Source organism: Bacillus rossius, chromosome 14, assembly GCF_032445375.1.
Source record: "Bacillus rossius redtenbacheri isolate Brsri chromosome 14, Brsri_v3, whole genome shotgun sequence".
Taxonomy (NCBI): domain Eukaryota; kingdom Metazoa; phylum Arthropoda; class Insecta; order Phasmatodea; family Bacillidae; genus Bacillus; species Bacillus rossius.
Genome location: NC_086341.1, coordinates 3,270,220 through 3,289,652, shown reverse-complemented (window position 1 = coordinate 3,289,652; position 19,433 = coordinate 3,270,220). Strand labels below are relative to the sequence as shown.

General features: G+C 45.2%; 1 protein-coding gene across 5 annotated transcripts in view; it reads right to left on the bottom strand.

The window, feature by feature from the left end:
- The window catches only part of LOC134539021 (putative polypeptide N-acetylgalactosaminyltransferase 9), a 356,313-nt gene that overhangs the window by 51,374 nt on the left and 285,506 nt on the right, over positions 1–19,433 (bottom strand). For all 5 annotated transcript variants that reach the window (XM_063380691.1, XM_063380693.1, XM_063380689.1 and 2 more), the window contains 2 exons: positions 11,275–11,453; positions 9,976–10,315 (listed from right to left, as the gene is read on the bottom strand). In XM_063380691.1, coding sequence (XP_063236761.1) covers positions 9,976–10,315; positions 11,275–11,407 — 473 coding nt within the window. In that variant the 5' untranslated portion in view covers positions 11,408–11,453. The remainder of the gene's footprint in view (positions 1–9,975; positions 10,316–11,274; positions 11,454–19,433) is intronic.

Below are 19,433 nucleotides of genomic sequence, written 5' to 3'. Positions count from 1 at the left end.
AGGCCCTGTCACACCTTCAGACTTCCGCTTCCAACACCTCCAAATATGTTGTGTCTAGAGACCGGAAAAATTCGCGATATCAATAATGACATGTATGATGTACTCCATGATCCTCTGTGCACTCGGGGAAATCACACCTGCCCATTGGCTTACTGACTCGTGACACCTGTTAGCTGGGACGCTTAAGTGATTCGGTACTTCTTTCGTTGAAAGTTTTTTCATTGGCCGAGTGTCATTCAGATAAACTGTGGCCCAATCACTGATGCAGTTAAAAAAGGCAAACTTTTTTGGATTCTGGACTATCACGAAATGAATCAGCGAATTTTTCCGGTCTCTAGTTGTGTCAAATAAACTTGGAGCGTTATGACGTCACCAGCGCAGTCATGTCTGCTTGACAAGTTGGACGACTTGAGTTTCCATGAAAGATTGTCCATACAGGACGGGTTCTAAAGTAAGTTGGATGTTGGATGGTGGCACCTCACTTTGTGAATTGAGCCATTTTGACTGTTACTGGGGCTACTTTTGAACTGCCTTTTGATTCTACGGTCATTTTAAGTGTTTGGGAAGCCATCAAAAAAAGCTCTTGACTTTTCTAAAAAAAATTTTACTTCGCTATAGTATGGTTGGACACGAATCTCTTTGTAAATCATTAGGTATTTTTTTCCGCCTTAGCTGTGACTGGAACTCGTTTAAAGTGTTGCAAGCTGTAGCAGTCAATATAGTTTGCATTGAGGTAGCGACGTTCGCTAATCCCTAGCCTCAGCGGACATGCTACGAACATAAAATTGACTTCGGGACTGGCAAGTAAGTTTTGGTCACGCAATAGTTGTGTTCTACGACGGAGTTGTACACGAGTGTGGAGACGTCCGCTCATGTTCCACATGGACATATCGGCGTGCAAAATTAATGTTTAGAGTGTTTTTGATGCACGCTAAAAGTGAATGATTATAGACATACTTTTGCGAGAAATAGTCGTGTGGCTTAAGAAGTACTGAACTTATTAATCATTATTTTCAACGCCCATCATGATGAACTTATTCGTTGTTCACGAGTCTTTCAGTTCCGAAGAAAACTTTTTAAAATTTTTTTTAAAATTTTAAGTAATCTTAGGCTTTGTTACTAATATGTCTAGGTTAAATTTATACACGCAAGGACATTTGCGAGTGTAATGTGAACTTCAATTACTTTCATTGCATTTGCCTTTTATCGTATTTTTCATTTACCATTTTTTGGGCCTTCTAGTCTTGATTGCAAATTAAAATTTTTATATTTGCTAGTATCCGCGTAACGCTTTATATCATAAAATTTACGGCTCTGATCACCCCTAGCATACCAGTTTTTATTCCTATAGTTTTTATGGTATATAGCCTATGTGCTGCGGCACTTTGCAATTTTTTAGCTCTAGTGCCCCAATTCCAATGAATGCTGGTGATGTTTATTCGTGAAATCGATTTGCCTCACAGTAATACTGAATGTCGGTCTGCCATATTTTTTTAAGTCTTTCCTTTTTCAGATGCCTTACAACGATTTCTTTTGTTTAATTCTGCAAAATTATTTTTAGTTTTTTTTTTTGGAAACTATGACTGCCACTTCCGACTCAGGTCGACGTTATAGCCCCATTTAACGCCTCAACCTATATATATGTATGTATGTGTGTGTATATATATATATCGCCCCGCGGGCTGTGACGTCAGGGCGAAGCGGAGGACAAAGAGACGGCGGTCGGACCCGGGGGCAAGAAGAATATTAGTGGGTCTGTCACCGGCCGGGTGCTGCTGGGAGGGGGAAATGTATTCACCGGCCGGTGAGGGAGTGGGAAGGGGGAAAAAATGAAATTAGCGGCGCTCTGGGGGGCGTCGAAGGACCCGCGCCGCGTGCTCGTGACGTCAGTATTGATGGCGGCGGGTCACAGAGGCGGGACGGGGCGGGGCGGGACGGGGCGGAGTGGTGAAGGGGGGAGCGGGGGAGGGCCTGTGTCCGGGCACCTTCAGTCTCGAGGTCCTTGGAGGGGGACGCGCCACAACGCCGAAATGCCAAATTGACCACAACGCCGACAGCTAGAAAACTGCTGTGTACCACAACGCCGAATTACAACAACGCCGAAATACACTAACGCCGAAAAATGTCATTGCAGGACTGCCACAAAGGTTAGGTTAGGTTAGACTAGGTTAGGTTAGACTTGGTTAGGTTGGACTAGGTTAGGTTAGACTAAGTTAGGTTAGACTAGGTTAGGTTAGGTTGGGCTAGGATAGGCTAAGTTAAGTTAGGTTGGTAGGTTATATTGCGCTAGGTTAGGTTAGGTTAGGTTAGGTTTGATTGTGGTATTTCGGCGTTGTGGTAACGACCCGGTCCACTGGAGGAGTGCATCCCAGGGGATGTCAGTCGTTCTTCAAGAGAGACTTATTTCCTTTGGACCGAGGGGGGGGGGGGGCTACAATTTTTTTAAGCGTTACGGAAATTCCTTGCACGAGGGGAGTAGTCAGGTACGTGGTGCGGGAAACCGGTAGAGAATAGTGCGTCAGCGGCGACGCCACTCCAACGCAATGCTCTAGCGGTTAGAACGGGAAGAGGACAAGGAGTGGAGGGGGGGATATGTACGTAGCTAGAGCATGCTGTACGCTAGATGTAACGGCCGGATCAGGAGAGTCGGCAGGGGAGAGGTATAAATGGCGCCAGCAGTGATGCTACTGAGTTCTCGTGAAGCTACCTTGTGTTTCTTAACGCCTCTCAGTTTTCGTAACGGTTTAAGATTGACGCCACCATATTACGTTTATTTTTTATTCAAAGTATCAACAAATTTATTTATTCGCGCGGAAAAGAGTAATTGAATTGGGCAATTAGCCTTATGTTATAAGTATCATTAGAGACCGGAAAAATTCGCGAATTCATTTCGTGATAGGCTAGAATCCAAAAACGTTTGCCCTTTTTACCGCATCAGTGATTCGGCCACAGTTTATCTGAATGACACTCGGCCAATGAAAAACCTTCAACAAAAGAAGTATCGAATCACTAGCGTCCCAGTTAACAGGTGTCACGAGTCAGTAGCCAATGAGCAGGTGTAATTTTCCCGCGTGCATAGAGGATCATGGAGCATATCCTACAGGTCATTGAAATTGCGAATTTTTCCGGTCGCTGTATTATTAGAGACCGGAAAAATTCGCGGATTCATTTCGTGATAGGCTGAAATTCAAACACGTGTACAATTCTGCTGGTTCTGCTATTGGTTAGCAGTTTTAACCGGAGCTCTCTGGGCCAATGACAGACTATTGACCAAAGAAGCACGTCGAATCACAAGTACTACCCAGCGGAGACGCCTCACAATTTAGCACCCAATGAACACGTTTGTTTACTTGAGAAATGCAGAGGATAATGGAGGCTATCCTAGAGGTCAATGAATCCGCGAATTTTTCCGGTCTCTAAGTATCATTCATTTTTCATGTGAATAGTGTGATTGAAAATTTGAAAAAAAAAAAGAAAAAAAAAGAGACGTATAGACCGAAGAGGTTGGCTCTACTGGAGGACCGCCCTCGACCCCAGAGGACCTGGCCGGCTGAGAAGAGCCATCAGGAGCACGTGGGGCCACCGCCGACTGCAAATAATGTCCGGAGAAGACCGGCCGATGGACCAGGCGAAAAGAGGCTAGGGGGGAGAGGGGATGGGGGAGGTAGAAGAACCGTCGTTGAGTCTCGGAATTCACGGCGGCCGAAACTAATGAAAAAAAAAAAAATGGGCCCGTGAAAAGGAGGGGGGGGGGGGGGGCGGGTCGTGGACTGATAGGTTCAGTAGAGAGTTCCGACGAGACGAGAAGGGCTTCAGCGAAATTTTGGAGCGGTCTGTTGGTAGGTTGGGGGAGAGGGAGAAACGTTTCCTTTGCGAGGTGAAAAGAAAAAAAAGGGCTGACGTGGAAATCTTTTCCCTCGGAGGTCGCTGTGGGAAGAGGATGAAGGAAGAGAGAGAGAGAGTTGGCGAAGCCAGGATGCGAGTGAAGTCGCCGCGGGAGAAAGGGGGGCGGATAAAGGACGCTCGTCGAATACAGATAAAAGGGAATTGGAACAAAAGAACGAGGGGGAGAAGAGGGAGGGGAAGAGGAGAGCGAGGAGCGGATCGGCTTCTCGTCTGTTGATACGTCGAGACAGAGACAAAAGGGGGAACGGGCGAATTTGTCCCGAGCAGAAAAGGCAGCAAGTTGGAATTGGCGGCTCACACACGGCGAGAGGGGTCGGCGCTGAACTGGGAACGGAATGGGTGATGGCTCCTTGGGGGCGGGGGGTCGTGAGACGAGCAACCGATTGCTCGTCCATACGCGAGGGAAGGGCGCCGACAGGGCCGGTGCAAGGTCAATTGGCGCCCTAGGCGAAAAACCTTAATTCCCCCCTCCCTCCCCCCTCCGCGGCCGGACACCCCAAGAAAAATTTCCTTTGCCTAAAAATACATCACGTAAGCCTAAACTTTTGTCAACAATCAAATGTAAGCAGGCTTGTGTTCTTTTTTTTTTTTACTTTTTTACTTATTACAAATCATAAACAGGTCACCGTGGACTTTATAAATAATTACTTATATTCAATATAAACATTCCAAACTGTTACAAGAATTCCATTTTCATCTAGTTTCAATAATCGTTAAACATGTTATATGAGCTGTTGTGTGTCGTGCTGCGCCGCCCCCAGCTACTTGGCGCCATAGGCGGTTGCCTAGTTCGCCAATATGGACGCGCCGGCCCTGGGCGCCGAACCACGTGGCATCGCTCGCGCGAGCCGTGGTTGCATGGCCCGCCTTGTCTCCGGACTGTCTCTCGAGCCAATCAGCAGCGGGGAAACTGAGCTGTCCCTCCCACCCCCTACCCCCCACTTCCCCGTAGACACCGCCGCAGAACGATTCAATCGACGCTAAATGAGTTTATCCGGGTTGCTAAGAGGTCCTAGAGTTGTGTGGAGGTGGGATAAGCATACCACTTCATTAGTCGAGACCGGGATAAAATTCGCGATTTCAATTACCTATAGGATAGACTCCATGATCCTCTATGCACGCGGGAAAATTACATCTGCTCATTGGCTACTGACTCGTGTCGCCTGTTAACTGGGATGCTCGTGGTTCGATACTTCTTTTGTTAAAGGTTTTTCATTGGCCGAGTGGTCATTCAGATAAACTGTGGCCCAATCACTGATGGAGTAAAAAGGCAAACGTTTTCTTTTTTGGATTCTAGACTATCACGAAATGAATCCGCGAATTTTTCCAGTCTGTATTAATTAGTCGGCACAACCACCGAAATCTGAAGCTGAGGTGAGTTTGCCTCACAGTATAACTCCAAGACACGGTCCAAAAACGTTCTAAGCCAAGAGGGAAACAAGAGCTATATTATCCTTGTCATTATGTCGCTAATGAGCCGCAGATTTGAGCTCACTGTCCCGGCCAGTCCGAGAGAGCGGACACATTTCATGTTCTTCGTCATTTCGCCTATCAGCTTAGGGCGTGTTAGCCACCAGCCTTGCCCGGTTCGTGTCGCTACTGTAGGCCGGTGTTCCGACAAAAAAAAAAAAAATTAGGGTTTAGGTGTCTAATGCGCTACACCTTTACTCTAACCGTATTCCTAGACCATTCCACGGCTTGTACATCATTTTTAGGGAACGGATTTTTGTGTCCTGTTCAGTTAGCGATCTGTTGCCCATATTCCGCGCATGCGCACATCTCAATTTTTCTTTGATTCCGTCCAGACAGCGAACCCGCGTCTGGCGTCATTAACGCGTGTATAGTCATTTTTTTGATCATCCGGAGGACGTACAAAGCATATTTGTAAGCCAAACGAAACTTTATTGTAGCGAAACTATCCTGGAATATATTTGTACACTTTAGTGGTCATAAAAAAATAAATAATAGCAACTTAAAAAGTACTCGAGAAAATTAGAAATGCGGTTCTATTTTTGTGTATTATATATAGTATTTTTGCCGTAAAATTTGCATCGATGGTTGAGAAACGTCCGCTAGTATTCGCTGAAACCAGTTTCTAGCCTCGCGCGCAGCACCGTTGATTAAACTGTTGCCGATTTGTTTCCTTACTGGTATTCGGTCCGGACAAGTTCTGGAATACGATCTGTGAGTTAGGTTACGGTGGTGTTCCAACAAGGCAGCCTTATTCGCTACCTTACGAACATCTCGGAACACGGCCCGTCCATAGATGTGTAAGCGGGGAGGGATTAATACGTAGTTTCTTACCGAAGAACCCTAAATCATGAATACTTTAAGAACAGTGAAATTTCGATTGCTTGAAAGACTCGGAAAGCTGTTATTTTGTAATGTCAATCCACAAAGTTATGGATGAGAGTCAGGGCTAAGAACATATTCCCTGTAATTCACCGCCCAGCCTCATGTTGTTAATTATGCCAACTAACGTGCGTGCCTAAGTACACCGACTCATTCTTTTTAAATGTGTAGAATAAATATTAAAGTGAGTAAAGAATAATTAGTTAATAGTTAAAAAGGCACTAACGAAATTAATTTGGCTAATTTGTGGTTATTATTTGAAAACAAAGTAGTAAACCTGAATTTGTTTTATGAATAACATTTCTACATGTTATTTCAACGAAAATTCAGAATGCGAAATGTTCCACGCGGAACAAACCAATTGTACTATCCGGACTTGTTAAGTATCATTGGTACTGCGGTAGGTCACGGCACGTTCATTTCTGTGCCGATAATACCCTTGGTTATTGTATGGAAACTGGCGTAATGAAATTTACATCGCCGTACGGAAGGGACAAAAACCAATTCCCCCTGAAAATTAGGGGAAAAAAAAATTTCCCCAAGGGCAGGGGAGATGTAATTTGGTAGAAGTGGGAGAGGCGATTTTTCCCTTGCGCCCCCCCCCCCCCCCAACTTTTTTTTTTCACGCCGTAGGTACTGCATGCGCTGGCGGAGCTCCGCCGAATGACAAAAAGGGGCAACCTACAAGGGAAGCCTAATTTAAAACAGTCCTTCAGAGTTCAAACGGGTTCCGTCAGAGAAAAAAAAAAAAGTGGCTTAAAAGAACCGAAGATCACACGGCGCTGAAAATGAACGGACAAGGTAGTGTCACATGCAGATGTACGCGTTCCGTTACTGAGACCCAGGTGCAGCTCCACGTAGCTCATCTGTCTGCTCATCAAGTTGCGATGAAGACCCGGCTCATGAATGAGCATGCCGCCACAGGACAGGAGCGCCGCATCACCGGGTGACGAGCTCACAAGAGCGGACCTCGTTATAAGTGCAGCGCTTAGCTCATATCTGAGGTTAGCGTTTCTTAAACTGCGTTCTAGGACGTACAGTACAGTTCAGTAATAAACGGAGCATCAAGTAGTAACAATAAAAAAAACAAATAACCTTGAAAAATTAACAAAAAGGAAAAGCCTTGTGTGGAGGAATAGAGGGGCCTGTGAATATTTGGGGGTTGATGATGTCCAAAAAAAAATCAAACAAATCACTTGTAATCATGTTTACCACCAAACTAGAGAAACGTACCCCAATGCCTCATAAAATAGACCTGGTCTATGAAAAAAAAAACAGTAAATTGCGTGCCGTATAACTGACCCACCCCTCAAAATGAAGGCATCAACCTACCAATATAATTAAGCTTACGAGATTTAGCTTGCAAGTATTTTTATTTTGTGTTTAAGGTATGCCTTCAGTAAATGCTGTACTGGTCCTACAATGACAGCAGATAGTAACAGAACCAACGCTAGACGACAAACATGCCACAGATGATAATCTCATACTATTAAGGCGAGGGTCACACGCAAATATATTTTTCTCCTTGTCAATACTACTAGTTAAGGGCTATTTTCATACATTCAACATTATACCTGGTGTGCATTTGTTGTTCTTTCAAAAAAATTTTTTTTACATATGTTTACTAAGCGTTACATGATGGGTGTAAAAATGTGCGCAAGTGATGGGAAATGCAAAAATTTGCGCGCCATTATACACACTTAGGAAATATCTGCGAAATACATTCGTGACAACACAACAAATGCAAACTAAGTACGGTGTTGAATGTATGTAAATAGCCCCTTTAACTAGTAGTAATGATGAGAAAATGAAAAGCGAAAACAACCGCCATGGCGTGTGAGCTCCCACCTTAACATCCGCTAAGTCTCCGCTCATCCCAGTGGCTAAAGGTAACCGTGGACAGACCTGTACAAGGGCCGACAGTCCCCTCAGCTGTCCCGGCGGCCACGAGACCAGGAACATGACGAGGGAAAGTAGGGTATTCGGAACCGTAACAAAATTTCAGAACAGAAAATTACGGCACTGGTCTTCAACGGAACCGAGATTCTCGGTACGTTCGTAACTAGGTGTAGCCTTTTTTATTATTATTATTATTATTATTATTATTATTAATGGTGCCGCAGTCGATGATTGAAGTAGCAATATGTTGGTTTTTGAACGATCAAGCAAGTTTAAGTGACCAAAAGTTAAAAAAAAAAGATAAACATTTGTGCTACAATTATTTTTTTAATTGCAAAAACAGTATCTACTAACGTGGACACTTTGTTCGCAGCCTTACTCTCGAATTTTTTTTTAACTTTGGAGAGAGAGAAAAAAAATTACACAAATAATTGTTTTAAAGCATGTAAAATCACGGAATTATTTAATTAAAATAGCAATTATTCTTTTCATAACGTTCAAAAGGAATTGTCGCAACAGCCACAGACACTATCACGCGGCAGTCCGAGCACAGACTGCACACTGACTCGCCCCAATGACCGCCCAACCGGGGGAGAGGAAGCTTAGCGCGCTATACAGACCATATTTTATGCCGTCGGACGTCGAATACCGAAAAGTACCGGGACAGAATCAAAAAAGAAAACCAATTCTTTATGAAAAAATTAAACTATTTTTAACTGAATCGAACTTAAATGAATTGAATGTTTGAATTTGTACCGATACAAATCAGAACGGAAAAAGAACAGAAATAAATAAATTGAAAATTTTACCTTACCTGCATATATATCAATGCAAAACTAACGAAATTATCTGCAAAATAGAAATGAAATACAACCAACAACCACATGTACCTAAATCAATCGAAACATTAATTATCGAAGAATTAAAAATTAAAACTCCCGGTTCTTCTAGTGTATCACAAGTACCTTCGGGATCGGAGTTCCCCGGTTATGGACCCTAGAAGAGATGAATGGATGAATGGATGGATAGAGAGAGGTAGAGAGAGAGAGAGAGGTAGAGATAGAGAGGCAGAGAGAGAGAGGTAGAGATAGAGGGAGAGGTAGAGAGAGGCAGAGAGAGGTAGAGAGAGGTAGAGAGAGGTAGAGAGAGGTAGAGAGAGAGAGGTAGAGAGAGGTAGAGAGAGGTAGAGAGAGGTAGAGAGAGGTAGAGAGAGAGGTATAGAGATAGAGAGAGAGGTAGAGAGAGAGGTAGAGAGAGGTAGAGAGAGAGGTAGAGAGAGAGGTATAGAGAGAGAGGTAGAGGTAGAGAGAGAGGTAGAGGTAGAGAGAGAGGTAGAGAGAGGTAGAGAGAGGTAGAGAGAGGTAGAGAGAGAGGTAGAGAGAGGTAGAGAGAGGTAGAGAGAGGTAGAGAGAGGTAGAGAGAGGTAGAGAGAGAGGTAGAGAGAGGTAGAGAGAGAGATAGAGGTAGAGGGAGAGGTAGAGAGATGTAGAGGGAGAGGGAGAGGTAGAGGTAGAGGTAGAGGTAGAGGGAGAGGTAGAGAGAGGTAGAGGGAGAGGTAGAGAGAGGTAGAGGGAGAGGTAGAGGTAGAGGTAGAGGTAGAGGGAGAGGGAGAGGTAGAGAGAGGTAGAGGGAGAGGTAGAGGGAGAGGTAGAGGGAGAGGTAGAGAGAGGTAGAGGGAGAGGTAGAGGTAGAGGTAGAGAGAGGTAGAGAGAGGCAGAGAGAGAGGTAGAGAGAGAGGTAGAGAGAGGTAGAGAGAGGTAGAGGTAGAGGGAGAGGTAGAGGTAGAGGTAGAGGGAGAGGTAGAGAGTAAAGACTCACCAGGGGTCGCGCGGGTCCGGCAGCTTGCGGTGCACGGAGATGAGGTCGCTCACGTACTGGTTGAAGGCGTTCTTCTGCCAGCCGTCGTCCACCAGCTTCTTGACCTCGGCGCTGAGGTTGGCCGGCAGCACCACGGCCTTGCCCATCTCGCCGTAGCGCGGCGCTGCTGCGGGGTCGTCTCTCTCGGCGTCCCTGGGGGGCACCAGCACTCCGCCCACGCCGTCCTCCGGGCCGGCGCCCCCGGGGGCGGGCCGCGACTCCCGGGCGGGGGCGGCCGCCTCCTCCCGCCGCAGCGCCGCCGCCGGAGCAGCCGGAGCCGCCGCCTCCTCGTCGCCGGCACCTGCGCAGCCCGTGTCGCTTCATCGCCCGACACTCCGCATGTTGCCACTGGAGTTGCACTTTCAGCTTTGAATATATACATACTGTATAGAAGTCGCCAGCCCAGGTTAAATTTTCTAATACGGTTTTGAGGTAGTTTGATTAATTCACCGCCGCAATCGCCACCATCTCTAGGGCATCGACTTGTGGTGGTCCCTAGCCGGGCAAGTGTCGAACTCTTCAAACACCTCTTCCCCCACCCTCCCTCAAACACGCGTTGTCCTCCACCCACCCTCTACCTCCACCTCTCATCCCTACAGTTTTGTGATTCACAAACTCCCGTTGAACGACCTTGAGCTACAGTGAATGTTAGAGGGGGGGGGGGTGCGAAAAATGAAAGCGGGCGACAGCGCTGCGCTCTAACGTGTAAATAACAACCTAAGACAATACAGGGCGTTACGGCAGCGCACTGCAGCGGTGAAGTTCCCAAGCTGCTCATCATACGCTCCTGAAAAACGTAGAGTAAATCCTATCCACTCGCGACTTCTATACAGTATATATATTCAAAGTTTTCAGTTAGACAAAAAAAAAGGGGGGAGGGTAACAAAGCAACCAAAGAGTATAAAGAAATATTTTTGTCCATTGCTTCAATATTTAACAAAATGTTTACATCAGTCGAAATGTCGCACGTGACCAGACGCGCACTCACACGCGCTTGTTTTGCTTTCGTGAGTGCCAAATTTTTCCCTTTTTTTTTGATTGACGGAAATGGTAGTGAAAGTGTTGATTATCAGACTGTCGTCATCCTGTGCGCAGGTGCACCAACCTACTTCCCGGACACTCCAGAGTGACCAACCCACAGTGCCCTGCAGGGCGGGAAGTTTGAAATGTTCAGAGTCTATACACGACACTAAACATGCTCAGACCACATACACAAGTCGGAACAGAAAGTGTAGTGTGTTATTGGTGACGGGTGACTACCTGGGGCGGCGCCGCGCTCCTCCAGGTACATCATGAAGGCGACGGTGAGCCAGGCCGTGAAGACCAGCAGCGCGGCCTTGAGCAGCACGGAGCGGCGGCAGCAGGTCCTGGCGAGCACGCGTGTGGCCGACATGGCGCGGGTCACGGCGGGTCGAGGGTCAGCTGCCCATCGCGGCCGGCTGCAACACACACCGCACCGCACCGCGCCGTCAGCTACACTTCAGTGGCTCGCTCTCTCCCGCCCTAGCACTCTCTCCCGCCTCCACACTCTCCCGCCTCCACACTCTCCCGCCTGCACACTCTCCCGCCTGCACACTCTCCCGCCTGCACACTCTCCCGCCTCCACACTCTCCCGCCTCCACACTCTTCCACCCTCACACTCTCACAACTTCACATTCTCCCGCCTCCACACTCTCCCGCCTCCACACTCTCCCGCCTTCGCACTCTACCACCTTTACACTTTCTCAACTTCACACTCTCCCATTTAACGCTCTCACAACTTCTCACTCTCCCATTTTACACTCTCCCATTTCACAATCTCCCACCTTTACACTCTCAAAACTTCACATTCTCCCATTACACACTCTCCCATTTCACACTCTCCCATTTCACAATCTCCCACCTTTACACTCTCACAACTTCACATTCTCCCATTACACACTCTCCCATTTCAAACTCTCCCATTTCACATTCTCCCATTTCACACTCTCCCATTTCACACTCTCCCATTTCACACTCTCCCATTTCACAATCTCCCAACTTTTCACTTTTCCGCCTCCACAAATGAAGCAGGTTCCATCTGGTCCCAACCTCTCGCTGCAAGCACCAACTCTTACCGACTCACAAGGTACACACGTGCTTGCGCAGGTGGGGCCTAACCTGCATGTTAAAAAAAAATCAAATGAAATAACCTAAATGCTGAAATTTTTTGGAATATGGCAGAACATTAACAAGACAAAACCGGTACGTTCTAGTCATTTTATTTAATTATAAATATATAACATTCCATAAACAATACCAAAAAATATGTTCTGGTGTACATTATTTTTTCAGTAACATTAAGTTTATTATATATATTTAATTACAAGAATTGATTTGAAACATTTTCAACTGTTAAGATATATATCACAAGTTACTTTATACGAAATATTTTTTAGCGATAAGTTCATAAATCTCTAAAAAAAATAACACTATATACAATTACAAATATTTCCAATGCTTTGGAGAGTAAAGTTATTTCACTAATCTGAAACAAATATGGCCACCAAAAAAAATAACATTTACTTTACCAGGTGCATCACACACAAAATACAACGGCAAAAAAGATGTCAGAAAACATTAGTGAAATTTACAAGTAACCTTGTGCAACAGCAAACATATCAAACATAGAAAAATTACTCGCTATTAAAGAAAATAACAAACACAAAAATTATACTTAGCCCTCCAATAACCTTCATGGGAAGCCTAAGATGTCCATCAAGTTCTGTCCCTGCCCGATTACACCCGAACAATTCACCTTCGGCCAACCTCGGGTTTATTTATATATATATATATATTTATATTTCTCTGTTTATTTTAATGTAGCTATACTAACCTAACTAACCGTCCTTAGTGTTTTAAAGTGTTTTAATGTAGCTAACCTAACCGACCATTTTTAATATTTGAATTCAATTTTTCCTACGCAAAAATAAAACAAATCCCGAAGTTGGCCGAAGGTGAATTGTTCGGGAGTAATCGGGCAGGGACAGAACTTGATGGACATCTTAGGCTTCCCAACCTTCATACTCTCGTGCCCATCTCTCTCTCTCTCTCTCTCTCTCTCTCTCTCTCTATGATGTCACTGATTCATGCTTGTATCGTCTTGATGGTCCTTGCCGCTCCATCCTGAACTGCTGAAAACCCCGAGTATTTACATCCTAAATCCCCCCCCCCCTCTCTTCCTCCTATTGCCTCTCAAACTCTCTGAGATGAAACAGAAAGTCTGGGACGGTTACCGAAAGTTCCAGAATGTTCCTCGCTGCAATCCAAACAATCGATACACAGGCGAGTCTTCCTGTTGTATTCTTCTTCTTCTTGCCAAGATCTCGGTCGGAACCCCTGGAGTTTGAAGCTGTTTTTGAAAGGAACCCTCGTGATTCTGCTTGAATGGTACTGTCTTAAACAGCACGCAGCAGTAGCTTATCTATGACTTGTGATGTCACTAGACGATGTTTCCACGTGGTAAACAGGTAAGGTTATGTTTCTCTCGTGCCCTTAAATGTTTTTAATGTAGAAAATTAACACGAAACGTCTCGTGACCAATACACAAAGACGCACTTTCTCCCTCTGCCACATTCTCTCGCCTTCACACTTAAGGAGCCCGTCAAGTCAGGGGTGTATGTGTGTTAGTGAGGCGGGATGATAAGCGCGACGCTCGCTGGTGCTTCTAGCGCGGTGTCTCCTCTGGACTGGCGCGCAGTCTTCTCGTCGTGCGTATGAGCGGTGACCGTAACACTATATGGCGTACAAATGAAGTTAAAGGTGTAATGCAAGTCCCTTAAGTGCTTTGAAGAATCTGTACTGGTTATTTTATGCCTAAAAATTACTCCGGAATCACGCCTTTTAGCCATTTTCACTCTTCTAAAAATACAGTTAAAAAATTTAATCCGAAATCCAAAGAACTTTTTCGGCCCTAACCGAACTCTTAAATGCTTCTCGTAAACAGACCCCACTCGGATATCTTGAGTAGTTTTGAAATCGCGTTGTTTTTCCTGAAGCTCTGCACACCGTATGTGCGCCCGGGTAGGCGGAGCCCTTAAGAACTTTAAATTATTTAAAATTTCTGTCATTTAATTGCAAGAAGCAAAAGTATTTAGTTGAATCAGACACAAGCAAAGTAGTCTTAAAACACACATACATACACTAGTTAGTTTCGATGAATAACCCACAGTTATAGCGACTCGCCTGAACAACCCCTGACCTGTAATAAGCACCGAGAAGCAGTGTTGCTCACTGTTAAAGGAGCGCATTTCGAACTTGATTTTTTTTAAAAAGAAGTTTGAGTAAGCATAGAACAATATAATACGAACAGGATGGAGCAGAGTTCATTAAATAATCGTGATTTTTATGCTATTTGTGTTTTCTAGCAGGGCTAATAGAGAGGAGAGGCAGTAAAACAACTCGAATTCCTGGACATAGGTACATTTAGTTCTTGAGCAGCAGGCGACACCCACAAGGACTTCAGTCTCCCGCGGCGCCTGCCAGTTCCGAGCTAGACTACCCGCACAGCCGCCGTGCAATGACGGGTTGCAGCAGCCTCGGGCCGCTCCTGATGGATGAGACCGCGGGAGAAAAAACACTCGCCTCGTTTCCCGAGCAGTTAACGTTTCTCGACGAGTGAAATGAAAGAAAAGACCAGGAACGAAAAGAGCAACAAGCAAGACTGCGTCCTCACGAGCAGAGAGAGAGAGAGAGAGAGAAATATTTTCTCGAGAGCCAGAAAGATTGCTCGGGACAAAATGAAATAACCGCGGGAGAAAGTAAAAAGTGAAAAGTTAGTGTGCGAACTCAGTTCGCTCTCGGCGTCACTGAAGAAACGCCAGAGAAACAGAAAATAAAATAGTTTATGTGAAGCCTGGGAGTCCGTCGCTACACGCGAGAACACGATATGCTTCCCCCACCCAAATAAAATGGAAAACAAACGAAGTGAGGATGTTGAAACAGAAGAAAAAACTGGGTTGTAAAGAGGGGAAGGGGGGTTTGAAAAATTATCAACTATAACTGAAGAATAAAACCTGTGAACTAATTGCCATGTGGAAAATCTAATATCTAAAAGAAAAAGGATGGTAAAATAATGTTCACGCAAATTCACTACATAAAATAAAGTATGGTATTTTTAAGATCACGTCCGTAGTATTTATAAGAAAAAGGTTGTAAATACAAAATTAAAAGTTTTCTTGTTAAAACAACCCAAAAAAAAGAAGCCCCGTTAGATTCGCTCAGCTTTGTGAAATATTTCAACGCGGTTACAAATATTCTAAATGTTATAAATCACTCCATATAAAAGTGATTAATAAAAATTTCTGTAATTTTCCGCGCCATCCTTCTTGGGAGGGTCTAAGTAACGACTCTGGCGACATCAAAGAGTGCCTTTTGTTTGGATGGAATGTGACGAGTCTTCTCAAGTAAATTAATTTTTAAATCGCTTCTGAGTTTAATGCTGTCTGTACTACTGCCGCTGTAGGCAATTTGAAATTCAGATCAAGGAAACAAGGGTGGAAAGAAATTGAAGCCACGCGTTTCAAAGTTAATGGAAATTAAGGGAAAATATCTGAGAGACTGAAGGAGTGCTTAGATAAGAAAGTTTCTCAATTTCCCCACCCCCTTATTTTTTCACTTCGCCATCAGCCCAACAAAACCCCTTTAAGTTCTACGCTTCAAATTAGTTGAGTACATTTTCAGAACTACCGATAAGATACATTTTTGAATGACGTATTTACACTTATAAATACTGTGAATTGTGTCAGGAAATACTGCACGAATCAAACAAGCTAAATTCAAATTGCATGTCTGTCATACCGAAAAAGCATACTGATATAGAGTAGACATTAAAATGTTATTTTAATTCTAATAGTTGATGCCTAATATCTCCCCCGGTGCTGGTCTCGTATTGGCTTGGTACTCTTAGTACTGGCCTCGTACTGGCCTCGAACTTGCCTCGAACTGGCCTCGTACTGGCCTCGAAGTTGCCTCGAAGTTGCCTCGTACTGGCCTCGTACTGGCTTCGAAGTTGCCTCGTACTAGCCTCGTCATGACATCGTACTGGTCCCGAACTTGCCTCGAACTTGCCTCTCAGAGGTCACCGCGAGTGGCTGTCCCCGAATGGACCCGCGGTGACGGGGGAAGTTCCCCCCGGAGGCACGCACAAAGGCGCGCGCCAGCCAGCCACTGGCGTGCTCGGGCAGTCGCAGCGCAGTTGCGAACCAACAAGTAGGGCGCGGAACAGGTCTTCCTTCCTGGAGGACATGGGGTTTACAAGAAGCTGTAGTGGTGGGACGGGGGGCTGAATAATGCACGACCGCACGAGAGCGCGTTCATTTGTCTAACTTAAGCCTCTTGCCGGTCCTCGCTAGGGGCTCGCGGTCAGTGAGGATTGGGTAAAAGGGGGGGGGGGGGGGTGTAGGGGCGAGCAGGAACCCCATACACCGCCCCCTGCTAGAGAGAGAGAAAGCGCTGTGCAATTTGTATTCATCAGCGAGGGTGTGGCGCACCCCCTCCGCTCCCCTCTATCCGGCGCGGAGTGCGTGCCTTCGCTCGTCTCGAGATCAAAGCAGCAGGCGACTTGGTCCCGGGCTGAACAACACCCTTCCCTCCCCCCTCCTATCCCCACCCACCAGCCTCGCACCAACTCGCAACTGTTGGTAATTGAATTTCCTCTCCGGGAGGGGTGGGTGAGGGGGAGTGGAGGGGGTGGGGGGGGAAGAGTTGCCCCTCGGCCGCCTCGAATATCTGATGCCCGCCGCGCCCGGGAGTGTTTCTTCTGCAGATACGCCCCTCGGCTGGATCGCCAGCCGCCGCCTTAAATAAAACCCCTTATCCCCAGAATATCTCTCCGGGAATCGACGATACTGCAAGGGAGAGGGGAAAGGAAAGGGGGGTCGAAGTCAGTATCACTCGAAGGAAGGTTTTACACAGACTCAGCTAGCAGCTTCTAGCCAAGCCGCCATATCAACGTGTTTCCATGAGAAGAAGAAAAAACTATCACACGTGTAACTGAGAGTGGCGAAAGGTTTTTTATTTTGATAGTTAATAATTTTTTGGTATTGTACAAAAATGGTCGTTCCTCGTAATTGTATCATAATACTATGTAACTGCTTCAACAGACTACATGTTCACCGATCAAAGATAACTTCAGCCCTTCCAAAATAAGTTACCGTTTTTTTCAACACCAATTCGTTCTGGTTGGGTAAATTTTCCACCTTCTATGAAACCTTACACGGAAATTCTACCTGGTCCGATTTGAAAACTTCCATGAAAATTGCCAGCGCTCTGCTGATTCTTTCTTTCTCAGAACCGTCCACACCAGCAGCCATGGAAGGACACCCCCCCCCCCCCACCCCCCCCCCCACCCCCCCCCCTAGGAAACTTCCATCGAGCGATCAGGGTCTTGAGAGGGGGATCGTGTTACCTGGGACCAGGAGCGGCCTTCATGTTCCACCTCAAGACAATCCTCAGACAAGCGCAGTGTTTTCTGCTTTTACTCTTCTGCAACTATCTTGATGTGATACAATTATTTGGACATACGCCATCGCAGGTTGGCTCGGTTTGTCAGGGAATAACATCGAGATGGCCAAATAACAACCCACAGAGGCAACGAGCCTAAAACAGCTGATGCCAAACTTAAAACATCGGACAGCGTAGAATATATTAGCGGGAGGAACTGAGTCACGAAAAAAAAATAACAGCACGGGCGAACACAGTTGGCTAACAACACGGAGACAGTTTCAACGAAAACAGTGAATGCAGGTAGACAACAACCTTGAACAACACAGCGAACAGGCGAACCCAACGATGGTACTAAAAGGGCATTGTGGACAACACAGCGGCGACAGCACATACGAACTCAGTAGGATTCATATGATGAAACATGTAACCCTTCTTCCTCCTTAATTGGAAGAGGGGTTGCGTCCCCGACTCACTCTGGGCGCGAAGGGAAAAAATAAATATTAAAAAGCTAAACAATATAAATTCCCCACACCACTGCCCAGGGGTCAGGCCAAAAACTTCAAAGGATATAAAAGCAGAGTAACCATTAAACAAACAAGAGGCAAGACTTTGGACGTATGTTATTAAAAAATAGAAATTTGCAAAAATAGTATTTACTATACATAACCATACAAGCTTAGTTACAAAAGCTGACGTTAATAATGGCAGCATCTTATCCCCATTTGCGATACTAACAATAACCTTTAAAAAATCGTAAAAATATAAATACTGATAACAACAAGTATAAAAATATATAAGGGCGTGAGGCGTGGCCACTATAAAATATCAAAATTTACTGACTGCCCTAATACCAAAAATCAAACAAGACAAACAATACAAATATATAAAAAAATTCTACAATAATAATACTGAAGTACAAAAAATTTATTTAAATAAAGTTCTTAAACTCTCAATCAACGGTTTAGTCTTTCTTCAGATGTTCGTTGCTAAAGACTTGCCAAAAAACAAAGTTAATATCCTAGGCGTGCGCTGGCTTCCTGACCTTCCTCACCAACTCCAGAGTCTAATGCCACGCCGGGCCATAGGTACGAATTCACAAAGGCGTGAACGATGATCAAAAAAAAAAATTATCTTATTTTTAAGGGAAATGTAGCAAAAACTCTTCACGTAACATAACTATGTTACCACAGAAGTATTTATCATCTACTTCAAACAAAGTCTTACTTCTTTATTAACTTGCCAATGATTTCATAAAAACGTAGAATGGCCGCACCAACCAACATCAGGCTGCGCATGTAGTCCAATACCGATCGCATACATTTTATAATACTGCACAAGCTGATTATATTAGCTAAATGCAACTTTAAGTATGCAAATTCCGAAGACAAAGTCTCAAAAACAAATTGCAAAATGTTCGTTTCTTCCAAACTTATACTTTTATTACAACTACAGGCAAACGGGCGACCTTTTTAAAAAATCCCACACTGGAACAACGTGTGAAACAAATGGGCCTCTTCACCAAACAGGCTAATAAAAGTTCCGTCCAAATAAAATTTAGTATGGGAAAATACACAGTTCACTAGGTTTGCCAAAAACCAGTGCAGCACCACGAGGGTAAAAATCAAAATCGCGGCCTCTCTTTACCTTGATTTCTTCTGTATCACAGGGCAATCCATTGCCCCTTCACCCAGCGTGGAGCCTCCATCACAATACTCTTCGTCGCCCGTTGCCGTCCGGCACAACAGTCCGCACCGTCACATAGCTCTGTCCTCGACGGTCGCTGGCCACACACTCCACGCGGCCCCAGCTGATTTTCACTCCCGGCAAGCCGAATGTCTGACGTCATCAGCCAACCGCCGGGCGCTCGCCAAGTGGTATTTACGTGAAACACAATCGATGTTCTTAAACTCATAATCGATAGCTACCAAACGGCGTATAACTAATTAACAGAAACA